Source organism: Zychaea mexicana, assembly GCF_025766255.1.
Source record: "Zychaea mexicana strain RSA 1403 chromosome Unknown BDB00scaffold_85, whole genome shotgun sequence".
NCBI lineage: Eukaryota > Fungi > Mucoromycota > Mucoromycetes > Mucorales > Lichtheimiaceae > Zychaea > Zychaea mexicana.
Window position 1 is genome coordinate 16,029 of NW_026516748.1, and position 13,269 is coordinate 29,297.

General features: G+C 35.9%; 3 protein-coding genes across 3 annotated transcripts; all 3 read right to left on the reverse strand.

Annotated features, from left to right (window-relative positions):
* Positions 1 to 7,721: 7,721 nt before the first annotated feature.
* Positions 7,722 to 8,724, reverse strand: BDB00DRAFT_920083 (uncharacterized protein). The gene has a single exon (XM_053128743.1). It carries the CDS (start codon positions 8,523 to 8,525, stop codon positions 8,163 to 8,165), a length of 363 nt encoding a protein of 120 aa, XP_052975811.1. The 5' UTR covers positions 8,526 to 8,724; the 3' UTR covers positions 7,722 to 8,162.
* BDB00DRAFT_842447 (class II aldolase/adducin N-terminal) lies at positions 8,573 to 10,289 on the reverse strand. The gene is made up of 5 exons (XM_053124890.1): positions 10,245 to 10,289; positions 9,890 to 10,120; positions 9,707 to 9,787; positions 9,428 to 9,595; positions 8,573 to 9,333 (listed from the first exon to the last, which is right to left on the reverse strand). Exons 1-5 carry the CDS (start codon positions 10,250 to 10,252, stop codon positions 8,895 to 8,897), a joined length of 927 nt encoding a protein of 308 aa, XP_052975812.1. The 5' UTR covers positions 10,253 to 10,289; the 3' UTR covers positions 8,573 to 8,894.
* A 1,575-nt stretch (positions 10,290 to 11,864) lies between these two features.
* Positions 11,865 to 12,750, reverse strand: BDB00DRAFT_737860 (SMAD/FHA domain-containing protein; the record flags this gene model as incomplete). Its single annotated transcript, XM_053118412.1, has 3 exons — positions 11,865 to 12,103; positions 12,203 to 12,440; positions 12,520 to 12,750. Coding segments are annotated over 3 exons (708 nt in total), but the record flags the coding sequence as incomplete, so codon positions are not given.
* Positions 12,751 to 13,269: the final 519 nt, after the last annotated feature.

The following is a 13,269-nucleotide window of genomic DNA, read 5'->3' on the forward strand; positions in this document are numbered from 1 at the left end:
CCAGCCATCTGACATGTATAGGTATTAATTCTAAACAGTAATTTAAAAAAGGTTCTATTAATGAAAAATATATAATTGTTTAAAAATTTATAGGAAAAAATAAAAAATTAGGTTATAATTTTTTTATTTTTGAAACATTTAAGACATTTTAAAAAAAAATTTAATTCGGAAATGATTTTTTAATTCTTATAAATGTATTTAATCTATGAAAATTATAATGTTTTCTAATGATTAATTCAAACAGGCTAGGAGGAATGACGACGCCCAGTTCAATAAAAAAATCAATGAAGTTAGATTTTTCATTAGAACGCTTAATACTGAAAGACATAACTAAAATTAATTAGCAATTTATTGCTAAATTAATTGTTATGAATTGAAACTCTATCTCTGCAACAGATTACACGGAAATGGATGAAATATCGCCACCATATTGAGCACTGATTGACACGGCATCTGTGGATGTGTGTAATTTGTGCTCATGTAATGAGCAACGTTGGATACTATCCTTTTTTAATTTATTTCATTATACATTTGAAGTTATTATATATAGTTATATATTATATTGTTTTTTATATGTTGTAAGTTGCAAAAAAAAACTTACAGATGTGCTTGTTTTAATCAATTTTTTGAAAGAAGAAAAATATTAAATCCAATAACTGAAATAAAATAAGGGTATTGTAGAAGACTCAAAATAAAAATATATATTCTATAAGTATAGAGTTTAAACTATTAATATAGTTATTCTAATTTCATATTTTATATTAATTACAGAAAAAATTAATAACAAAATTAAATTTATCATTTTAAAAAACTAATATATTTATAGAACATATAGCAGTTATCCCAAGATAATTCACAGATTTGTAAAATACATAAAAAGATTTAAAAATTGTATTTCGGATATATAATAAAATAGTATGATATACTTTAAATAACATAATGAAGTAATACATTTTTCAAAATATAAAAATAACATTTGATATAAATGAAGTGATGATATATAATTCAACAAATAAAATAAAAAATGTTAATAACTATTTAATTGATAAAGAAATTAGATATGTTTATGTTTTTTTGTATTATAAATAAAATATGGTGCCCGCCACCTAGAAACGTAAATTTTTGGACCAATTTTCAATGTTTTATTTCAACTTTTTTCACTTATACAACCCACTTTTTTGGCTTCATAGAACGATAGAGAAAGGCTCAAAGAATAATTCTATGAAACGTTTTTGTATCTATACGAGCAAAAAAAAATGAGAAATAAAGTGTTGAAGTTGGTGTCGATTTCAAAATTTAGCAGAGGATTTTGTCAGAATGTCTACCCTACTATACACTATAGTATATGACATTGAATCGGCGATTTCCATATTAAGAAGGTAGTGTAACATTAGTGGTAAGCATTTGTGCAATATATACCTCAGCCTTCCAATCAACATTGACTGTAATGGTGCCAGGTAAATTATAAGTAGGATGACAGTTTTATTGTTCCTTCTTTTTCCAAAACATTCTATACAATGGGGAGACTCAACAAGTACCAGAAGAACCTTAAAATTGTGCAAGAGTCAAAGAACACAATTAAGTAAATTTCTTATGCGTTCAAAGAGAACTGTTAGTTTCTAATAATCATGTAAGAAGAATTATGCGAGAGTAGTTTGTTTATTTAAGTCATCCTCTGAGAAAGGACTCACTGGATGAAAAGCAGAAAAAATATAAGTCCCACTAGCAAATTTTCGATGAATAAATATCACTTAACTAAAAATGGAAATTTATAAAGGCGGAATCTTAAATTTTTGAAATGTCCACTTGTTGTTTCTAGGTGGCAGGCACCATATATAAAAAAGACAAAAAAAATTATTAAAAGTGATGAAAAAGATTTTGATGGAAAGTTAAATAAAAATAGTAGTAATAAAGTATTAGGATATTTAAATAAATATATAAGAAGTGTCAACTATATTATAGTTTCTTTAGATATAATTTTTAAAATTGTAAAAATGAATTCTTTTCCTTTTGATATTTTAAATAAGGATGTTAGGAGAAATAAGTATATTAATATAGTACATGATAAAAAAAGAAGAATTTATAAATATATTAAAATCAAATAACTATAAAGTTCATAACAAATTGTTTTTATTCATCTTCAGAAATACAATTAATCTAAAGAATATTATGAGTAAAACATTGGTGTCAAACATCTGTAAACGATCTTCTGAATTGACTGAACAACATATATCTTAAATTTATAGTTTATTTTAAAATTTTATATTTTTCATTATTACTTAATAGAGGGATTGATTCTTACCAATAGGCGTGAAGGTCTACTTGTGAATTGTGCAGAGGTATACAGTCGCTATCCAACATTAGATACTCATCATGAACAAACGAAAATCAAGTGCCATCAGTCCCTGAATACAACCTTACTGCACCTAGCTATGAAGTAATCAAATGTAGAGCTATTCATTGTCAAACAGGACAACAGCCTCAAATTGAACTTGATACAAAAACCATGAATGTCCTCATCAAATCATCCATCCGTATTGACAGAAATCAGCCCCCAGCTATTGGTCCATGTAGCACAAATGGGCTCAGTGTCAGCAAAGATACCATGATCTTTATCCGACAATCATTTAGTGAATGGTATGACAATCTATGAGAATGAGGGTTCAACAATCTGTCCATCTGTGAATTATATCTATTTAACGAGAATGCGCAATTATGATAAGGGCAGTCCAATATCCATAGGACTAGGGAGGGAATTAATCTATAACAATTAAATATAAGAGATAATTATTAATTATCCTTATATTATAGTTTATAGTTAATTCTTTAGGGTGAAAGAATATAAAAAATTATAATAGTTTAAAAAACTCAAGAATTTTAATTCTTAGATTTTTCAATTATTATAAATGTTTTTATCCTACGCTTCAAAATTTTTTAATTTTTGATTTAAAAAATAAAGGCGAAGCATTACTTGACTAGATAAAAATTTTTTTTTTAAATTCCCAGAGCAAAGGTGAACCTTTGCCTTAGAAAAATGGTACATTTTACTTATTAAACCAGATAGAAAGAATTTTCTTTTCTCTAAATATAATAAATATATTCGTATAATATAAGGAAGGCATAATACAGAGGATTTGTATCGCCTTCCTGATAAGAAGAAAAAATGGCATAGTCAGGGCTTATTATAATAGAGATATCAATTATATAGATAATAGCCCCGTTTATTATTTTGGATAACTAGTTTATTTAATTTGTGAGTTTAGTAATTATTTTCCAAAAATCTATTTCACCTGCATTACAAATAAAAAGTTTTTTTATTTTTCTTTTTTTAATTCTTTTGATATCATTTTTATTCCTTTCTATTATTTTTATTGTATATTTGTTTTTTTTCTCTTTTTCTTGGGATAAGATTGGGATTATGTTTTGTACATACAGATCTCTTTTTATTACCATTTTCTGTTATTTTTTTTGGACACATTCTTCTCTTTTTCCTCTTTTATATATATATAAACATATATTACTACTACTATTTTCATACCAAAAATAATTCTTATTAACTTTTCCTATGTTTTCTTTTATAATTTTATCAAATAATTTCTTTTTATTTCTTGAGTCAGATAATATTTCATTTTCAAAATATTTTTCTTTAACCTCGTGCATAATGTTTTCAAAAGATTTAATTAAAGATGACTTATAAATAAGAATATTTTTATTGAAGAGAACCTTTTTTCAAATAAACTTTTAGATTTATTTTTTTTTTGAATCTTCTGAAGTTTATCTTTTTTATAAAATAAAAATTCAATTTTTATTTTATTTTTAAGTTGGTATAATTTCTTTCAATCATTACTTTTTTCACAATTTTTAATATAACAACCAGTCTCCTATATTTCAGCTGAAATGGATTATCTTGATTATAACTAGGGTCATAATCTGACCTGTGGGTCAAAACCAACCTACAGGTTGAGGACAGGTCAACCGGTTGGGTTGATGCTTTTCTGACCCACATGTCGACCCGTCTAACCATTGACCTAACCCATTAACCCGTTGTGACTCGTGTATACATATAATATGTATAAGGTACTTGTATTCAAGTAATCAATCTTCTTATTGGGAAGCATCATTATCTTAAAGATGAGGTTGTCAATATGTCTGCTATAGAACTATAATATAGAATGTACTTATACTCTTTTTATTGTGGGATTATATTTTATATTTAAGAGTAGAGGGTAAGTAAGCTATAAGCAATATACGTAATAGGAGTAGAGAAGTAGCAATAGTACAATGAGAACGGACAATAGAGGGTGGTAGTAAGAGACGAGATTTGACAAAAGACTGAGAAGGAATTGAGAAAAGAAAAACGAAGGAAGAAGGAAGAAGTGATAAGTAAAGGGAAGAGAGAAAGGATTAGGGGCATATAGGGAAGTCGATTTTCAAACACACTTTTATGGTGCAGGTCATCTTAAACCATATATTTTTAAAAAACAGCCAATTTTTGAATAGCGAATTCCGCTAATGTATATGCACTTTATTCCATTATTCATTTACTTTCACTCGACGATGTGATTTGTATTTTTTTACTATATAGAGCGCTTCTTGTCCCTGAAATCCCTGATAATAAGCATCTATAAATCTCCATGCTTTTCGTTCAAAGTTCAAAGTTATATATCATTTTAATGGAACCTCGTCAAGGACTTTTGAAACAGTTACTTGTAGGCTTTTTAGGCTAAGTCACACCGATAGGAAAAGAAAGGAGTTGTTTCTTACAACAGTTTCTTTCATTGATACACCTGATGTTTATTTGTGTCATATGCATATAACGGTGCGGCTATATCTTTTGCCGATATAATGACAATTTTTAATTGGCTGCAGGGCTGTGTAGGGACGGCCAATTTTAGGGCGAACTTATAAACTATTATCCATAACTTTGAACCACTATTCTCTCACAAATATCACTCTGAATAAAATCTGGCGCGTTAGAACTATTCTCTAACATCTAAAAAAGAGTTTAGTGACTAGTAGCATTTCGAAAATAATGCCTCAGCATATACGGTTTAAGATGACCTGCACCATATTATGCTTTCTTTAATACATGTGCGCCCAAGCGAATTCTTTTGTGATGGCATAAAACCTTTACCTTTAAAAGTAGATGTTGCGAGCACTGCTAGGAATTTGCGTTCCATCATCTTGGAGAGCTATGTATATATATGTGGAGTTTGCACTTCTAGTGCTCAAGTTCAGGTTGATAAAGACTTCCTTCATCATCATATCGAAATCAGTCTTGACCCGTCAACCCGAGTTTTGACCCGTCGAGTTGAACGGGTCGGGTCGGGTCAGTGTTTTCTTGACCCGACCCGACCCGACCCGTCTAATTGCGACCCCTAGTTATAACGATCTATATTAAAATCCGGAAATTTATAAAAACTAATACTGTAAATATGAGCACTTACCAGTTAGACCTTATAGACAAGGATTTAGATGCAAAAATAGCACCCCAAATGTTTCAAGCAGTTGTAGCATCTGATTAGGAACAAGGTGAAAGCGCTATCCTTAGCTAACATTGTGTTTATGATCAACAAAAAAGCTGCAAGACAAACAGCAAAATATGGAATATTAATGAGATTCTCAGGCTGTTCAATAACAGCTCAACTGTCGACATCATTGGTTATGAACAACTCAATCGTCCTTTGACCAATTTGGCGAATGAAATATCGCCCTCTCTCATAACTGCAAATACCGAAGTGACGCGCACCCTTTGCCAAATTTTCACCATATTAATGAACACTTTTTCTCATAGAGCAGCAAATCAAAGTGAATATTATTGTCAACAAAAAATGACATACAAATCTCTCCTGTATGCGATGAACTCTGAATATTCATGTGTTCTGCCGTGGGATATAGTATAAGACTTTCTGCAGACGTGTGAGCACATTGCAGCCAAACTGTCAATAGATACACTGTGTGTGGAGGGACACATCACAAGCTAAAAAACAGGGTGATATCCAGGTGATAACAAGGGTAGCAGGTTTATAATATCACCCTGATTTTGGGAAAGGTGATATTTATGCGAAAACCGCGTAATTTGCAGCTATCACGTTGTTAAAAGAGTGTAGAATATAGCTCATGCATGCACGTGTTAATGGGCGTCGATCGTATTATATATGTAGCATATCAATACAATAAGCATGTCAATAAGCATGTCCAATAAGCATGTCGATAAGTACATGTCACTTATAAATATCATGCATAAGCATTCATAATAAGCATCTCAATAAGCATATCACAAGCGGCTTGTGTGATGCTTATTGGGATGCTAATGCGTGATGCTTATTGAGCTGCTTATTTTTGCGACAGCCTCATTTCCGTGGGGCAGTGTCATGTTTGAAACCATTTTGACTCGTTTGCATTTTGCCCTATTCTGGTCTCATTTTCTTTGACTGTAAAAAAACAATACAGCATGGCACGTCAAAAAACATTGCATATGCGAGCTTGATGTCAAGTCAGCGACTATTCAATGCTTATGCTGCTGCCATCTCGACAAGGATGCTCCATATGTAGCGCAAAAGCACCATCATATTTCGAAGAAAACGACAATCTTTTCCGGTTTCTCCATATCAGGATTTTTAGGGCATGCATAATATATAGTTCGAAAAATGCACCAATTTTAATGATGCTCTAAGATATGTTTACCGCCTTTGAATATTATATTCGCATAGATTTAGAGAAGATGGCATTAACTGACCAGAGCTACAAAAAAAATTGCTCACCAGTCAAACAAAAAAAGAAAGAAGATTTACCCTCGTTCGAAGTTACACTCTCTTATGGCATTTTTCCAAACAATTCTGTTTTGTTAGACAAGCACGAAAAAACTCTCCCCATTTTTTTACCTGTTCTCGAGGACTCCCTCCCTCATTTACTCTGTGGTTTCAATTCAATACGTTTTTTCTATCACAATCGCCCTTGCTTCCGTGGAATAAACACTTCTTCAGAGCGCTTGCCCATTACGACACTTGTCCAAGCATTTATGAGTATGTCTAACAATCCGTTTAAAATCACCTAATTTCAAGCTAATAGAACTTCACTGATCTAGGTCATCAAACGTCTTCTCGAGAGACTCATTGCGCTTCACTTTGCTTTTGACCACTGACCAGAAATTGCTCAATTGGATTGAGCTCAGGAGAATATGAAGGCAAATAAGCGCAGCAGTAACCGCGAGCTTCTGCGTATTTGGCTATATTGTCTGATGTATAAATAGGAGCATTGTCCATCACGAGGTAAATGACCTTTCATGTGCGGATAGCGGTCCATTTCATCCAATCGTAGCTTTTACAAAGCTATTATAGTGTACCGTAACCGTTCCTTTGCTCATTTGCTCAACGCCATCTCCCCGCTTTCTCTTTTTATTAGATGGAGGTTGAGGAAGTCTAAGGCTGTATTTGATTAGACCATCAGCGGAAATCGCGCCCAAAATGGTTGTAGTTGTCGCTCGTGTTTTAGGAATTGTGACCACTGCTGGTGCACCTTTCTTTGACCACGGCATACTAAGTTCTCAAATTAATATGGAAAGCAAGATCGTCAAGAAAGACACAGTTTCCAGTAAAATCCAAGTCTGTTTTTTTCCCATGTACGAGCCCAACTCAAGCGCTCTTGAATCTTTTCTTCACTATTCGGGTCTATGGGTTGAAGCTGAGCTTTCTTAAGAGATAAATTGCATATTGTTTTACAAAATCGTACAAGGTAGTTTTAGATACTTTAAAGTCGGCAAATATTTTCTTTACCTTTTTCATTACTCCCTCTAGAACGATGGAAAGATTCTCAACAATGCACTCGAGAATAGCGTTTCTGTGTTCGGCATGGAGAATCCGTGGACGGCCAGTCTTTCTCCGTTTCTCAAAAATGCTGTCAGAATCTTTCTCTCATTGCGCAGCCCAATTTTGTGCTGTACGAACATGAATCCCAAGTTGTTTTGCAGAAGCGACCGCACTCAAACAACAGTTTGCAGAACCTCACTTTGTCCTGATCAGAATAGCGTGTATAATATTGCTTCACTGAAATTTCCGTCATAATGACATCATCGTTAGGCTTTGCCTTCTTTTCTACCTGCATTGCATCTATCCTTTTCTCGCTCTCCAGAGGCAATTGAGCTACATATTGTGTATGAGAAGTCAACGTTCAATACGAAACTGTTCCTCATCAACAATATAATTCGTTGGTTCAGATCTGCCACACTCGTCGACGACAGATCCTTTCCCATTTTCTAACAAGAATTTGTAAATCTGAAAAAGAAATGATGCACAGAGAAACACTAGGCGTGCTCTTTTATATTCAAAGATGCCAAGACTTGTTCTACAAAACAATCTTGGGAACAAGACATATAATATATATGCCAAGACGAATATATATTTCGTTCCTGTCATCAAGTGAATTGATTTTCCTTCGGGGCGAATTCGTTTTCGACATTGGGCGAATTTACTTTCTGGGAAGAGTGTATAGCAGTATGGTTGAAAATGTCCGCTTATAGTTAACATAGAACGCTGCCCTTGTAGGATAGGTTGTTAAAGATGACAGATTTAGGAGCAAACTTTTGCTTCATATCCAAAACTAGTATACGCTGCACTGTTGTCCTTATACACACACACACATATATATATATGTATTTATATATATAGTTGGCTCCTTCATGCAATTCCCTTGTCTACGGCATCGTTGTCTGCTCGTATCTAACTGCTGAAATTAACTTGCCTATTTCAACGTACTGCTTTACTTTATGCTTACTACGCATGCGCATTAGAGCAAAACAGGAATCGAAATTGGGATTATCGTTACACGATAAAATGATATTTTCAAAACTAAAGAATGTACATGAAGAAATTGATAAATGGGAAGGGAATATATATTTATTCGAGGCAATCGGGCTGCATCTTGGTAATCATTTGGAAAAGTGGTTGGAACTGCATGTATCCTGCCTGGTGGTCTCCAGTATTTTGGAAAACGCCGCGGGCTACCTTATCATCGATAAGCTTCAGATCCTTGTAGCCGTTAGGATGCGCAGACTCTGCGAGAATCTGGGACTCGCAACATCGTTCCATGGCAAGGAACCACCAGATGGCCTCATCAACCGTCTTGCCCGTGGTCAACAGTCCATGATTTTGCAAGATGAGTGCCTTGTTGGTGGGGCCCAGCGCTTTGACCAGATTTTCTCCTTCCTCGGGTGTATACACGACACCACCGAAATCCGGATAGACGCCGTGGGCACCATAGAATGCGCATGCATCTTGTGAGATAGGGAGCAATTCGCGGCCGAATGTTGAGAATGTTCGGCCGTAAATGGAGTGCCTATAATCATTTTGGATCATAGGTCATTAGAAAAAGCTCTAATTCCTCGCGTGATGAGGCTTTTGATGCAATGAGTGAAATGAAAAAAACGAACGTGTGGACGGCGCAAATAACATCTGAGCGTGCATTATGGATGGCTCCGTGGATCATGAATGCTGCCTTGTTGACGGTGGTATTCCCGCGAACAATCTTTCCATGATGATCGATTAAGACAAGATCACTCGCCTTGATGTGTCCAAAATATTTAGCAAGAGGGTTAACCCTGATTATTTACAGATGATATGGCGTGAGTCAGTTGGTATATATAGCTAAATGCGCATGCTGAACGCCATCCCCAATTACCGTCACTTCAACAAGATTCGTAAATACATACCAAAACAGATCGGGGTACTCTGGATCTCTGAAGGTCATATGGCCAGCAACGCCTTCATCGTACCGATACAATGCCATCAATCTAAAATATGCACGAATGATGCAATGCTGGTTGTAAATATAGCCGCATGTGGCAAATTTTACTGCTAATCTGCTTCTTCACAAAACGGAGCCTGTTCCTTACCTAAAGCCTGCTGCCAACTTCTGCTTCATATGAGTTCGTTGTTCATGGAAGCTCATGAACGTTGGAAGGCCGGGAATCTGCACCGGCTCTTTCTCAGCTGCGCGTGCTTCTTCCTCTGTCTCCGAGCCCGTCAAGACAATTCGTCGCTTTGAACGCAAAAAAACGGCGTATCGATCAGGCGTGCGTTGAGCTTCGATAGGAGCACGTGGTTGTTCGGTAGACGATGCTTCACTAACAATTGTAGTGGTGGTGATAATTGTCAGAGTCATAGTTCGGCGCTCTCACTCCTTTTGAAAGGTATTTCATTCTCTCTAACCATCCCCTCCGTAGCTAATGTTACTTTGTATTTACGTACGCTGACATTCTTAAAAAGGTGAGGAAGGGTGAGGAAAAGTAAAGAGAATTATGCAAAGAAAAAAGAAAAAGAAGAGGGCGCATAGATTCTTTTTATATGTGATAGAATTCGTTCTTCCGGCGGAAAATAAAATACGCGTTGGTCGACCCTCCCAAACAACCTTCTCACGATCTCTTGTAAACATTCTCACAGAATAAAGTTTCTTGGTAAGCTCTGCATGGTATCGGTTCGTTGTCGTTCTCCACTACTACCCTTTGGCTGCTACTAATCTATTGTGTTCTTTAAGACAAGTACATGGTTGTGATGATTGTATGGTTCAACTACATCTTCCCCCGTCAACTTATACGTTACAATAAAGAGGGCAAGTTCGTCTACCACTGTCAAGGATGCGCTACTTTTTTGAACAAAATAAGCGATGAGATAATGCTGCTCGTCTCAAGCTCTACTGCATATAATAATAAACGTCTCTTCTTGTTATCTTTATTACGCCAAAACAATTGTACGTGGGAAGTAACGATGTTCTGAATCTATCCATACTCTTGACGATGATAAACCATACACAATCGTAGCATATATCATTCGGCGCGGGGCGATGTTTGATCACAGGGATATATAATACACGAATACACAACTAGAGCTATCGGAAGGAATGACCCTGTGGTTTATCTAAATGAACTAAAATCTATTGTTGTGTAGTGCTTCCGCGGGAAAGCTCCAACGTAAGGCTCGCGTGGATCAATCCGCATTGTTTTTGACGAAACCGTTCTATGCGCAGCGTTTGGAAAATGGTGGTAATAGCAAAGAAAGCTATAACAGCGTGAGCCAAGACAGATAATTTTGACAGCCTGCTGAAAGATTCAATTATGTCATATATTTAGCAAGCCTAAAATTACGGAAAAGACTTGGCTGGCAAAGCTGGTTTGTTTTTTACCACCGATGATGCGTAATTCTCACAGCACACAAAACAGTACTATTTCCGGGCTTCGGAGAAGGATCGTGTTACCATAACAGCAGTCGACGCCTCCCGGTGTACATAAACGTTGTCTTAAACACGATGTACAGGCAAGATACTCACACGATTATCATTAAGCATATCCACCAAGAAGCCAAGCATTGCGAATGTATTTTTACAAGTAAAGGCTACAAACCATGCTGAGCAGGTATTAGTGCTGGGCTTATTTCGGTAACAGCATCAGTGAGAAGAAAATGGACATGGATCTTCTTTCAATCAAACTTACAGAAAGTAAGGGGCAGGAGAAACAAATACTTTTGTACATCACGCAATTTATTTTGGATTAAGGTGATATACTAGATTGGAAAAAACAAAAAATATGTATTCTAAATGATTGAATTCTATATAAAGTGAATGTACATCGATAAATGGGATAGCTTCTGCAGGTCTACAATAAATAGGAAAGTTGAAAGGATAAGTCTAATCAAAGTGGAGGATATGGGGCAAAATAGACTAATATATCTATGTCATAATGGCAGCATCTGCTTGATAAATGGCTGTGATGCAACGAAGGATTTGCTACTGATAGATGGTCCAGCCTCGAACGTCGAGGAATTTGGTGCTGTTGGTGCTGAGGATGAAGAGGAAGGTGACTCTATGATTTCCTCTAATACCTCATCCACGTCCACCTGGACCTCGGCATCGAGATTAGAATAAGTTCGACAAAGCGGACAAGAGAAAGCAGGAAAGTTTTGCTCCACCAACGGCCGCAAACACTTGAAGTGACAAACATGGGTGCATGGGGCAACAAACAGAGCTTGTGAAGGTGCGATGGCATAGAGACAAATGCAGCATTCTTGCATATCTCCACGGTTCTTTGGCTGTTGTTGTTGGGTAGGCTTGTTTGCTGTTATTCGACAGCACAGCTGTTGAAAGACAGTCTTGCTAGATGATGGCACTTTGTTCTTGTCATTGAACTCATGATGGCTATGGTTGTTATGGCAACGGCTTCCGTTGCTGCTGTTGTTGTTGTTGTTGTTAGTAGTGTGGCGGAGGTGACTGACTTGAAGTCGCATGCGAACTGCACGAAACACAGGCTCAACTCCCTGTTGATAATTGACACCAAGCTGGATAATGTCACCATCACAAACTTCTCGAATCGAATCGTCATCCTCTTTTACAGAAGATAGTCGCATACGATTGACAAATGTACCGCTCGATGATCCCGTATCTCGGATAAAGACCTAGTTACATTTTGCGTTATTTTGTGAGTAAAAGCAGCTATTGATTTTTGCAAGCTGAGAGAAAGCATGCTGTATCAACCTTCCCATCCTCCGACCAAAGTTCGGCATGACTACGGCTCACAACCTTGCTCTTGAATGACAGACGGTTTAAATCGTGTTGCCAACTATTGTTATATCGACCAAACTTTAGCACTGCCCCTTGCTGTAAGCTCCGCTCAATCACATCAAAGACAAAGCATTGCGAATTGTACGTGACATGAGGAACCAGTCGGACGCATATCTCGTCATCGTCGCAAGGTTCACTGCTGGCCGCGTGTAGATGAGTTGCTTTGCATGCTGTACTTGCAGTAGAGCCGGATCGAGTGATAGGAATGCGAGACTGTGATGGCATTGTTTTGTGCGTGTATTAGATGACTTGTGTATGTGATGAAGTTGAAGAATTGGGGTTGATGTAGCAACTCGTTGTTTGTGGGTATGGTATGTTCGTATATTGGAACAGATAATACAGGAAAATGAATTGCAAAGCAAGTTTTGTAAATGAGGCACACAAAAGACAAAAGCAATGTTATTTTGTGAAATATTTTATCATCTTTATATATAGCGAAATCCACAGGCGCTAAGTCGGTCGATTGCACGTTTATTGACATTCGAAATATGACCAGATCATTGTGCGTGCACGCTTAAAAACCTAAATTACCACGCAGACATAGGCATACGTATGACACAACGTATGTTTCAAAGAAAGAACAATGGTGAGCATTTCATGCGGGATGGACAACACTTGGGCGTCAAACATTTCATGATCCTCACCATATTTTCTTCTGGCTTC

Bases quoted from the DNA above. Each gene is read 5' to 3' on its own strand.
- BDB00DRAFT_920083 (XM_053128743.1), bottom strand. From the start codon at position 8,525: ATGTTAACTATAAGCGGACATTTTCAACCATACTGCTATACACTCTTC.
- BDB00DRAFT_842447 (XM_053124890.1), bottom strand. The intron at 9,596-9,706 runs GTATGTATTTAC...GTAAATAATCAG, and splicing joins GAGTACCCCGATCTGTTTTG to GGTTAACCCTCTTGCTAAAT. The intron at 9,334-9,427 runs GTTCGTTTTTTT...AAATGATTATAG, and splicing joins GTTATTTGCGCCGTCCACAC to GCACTCCATTTACGGCCGAA.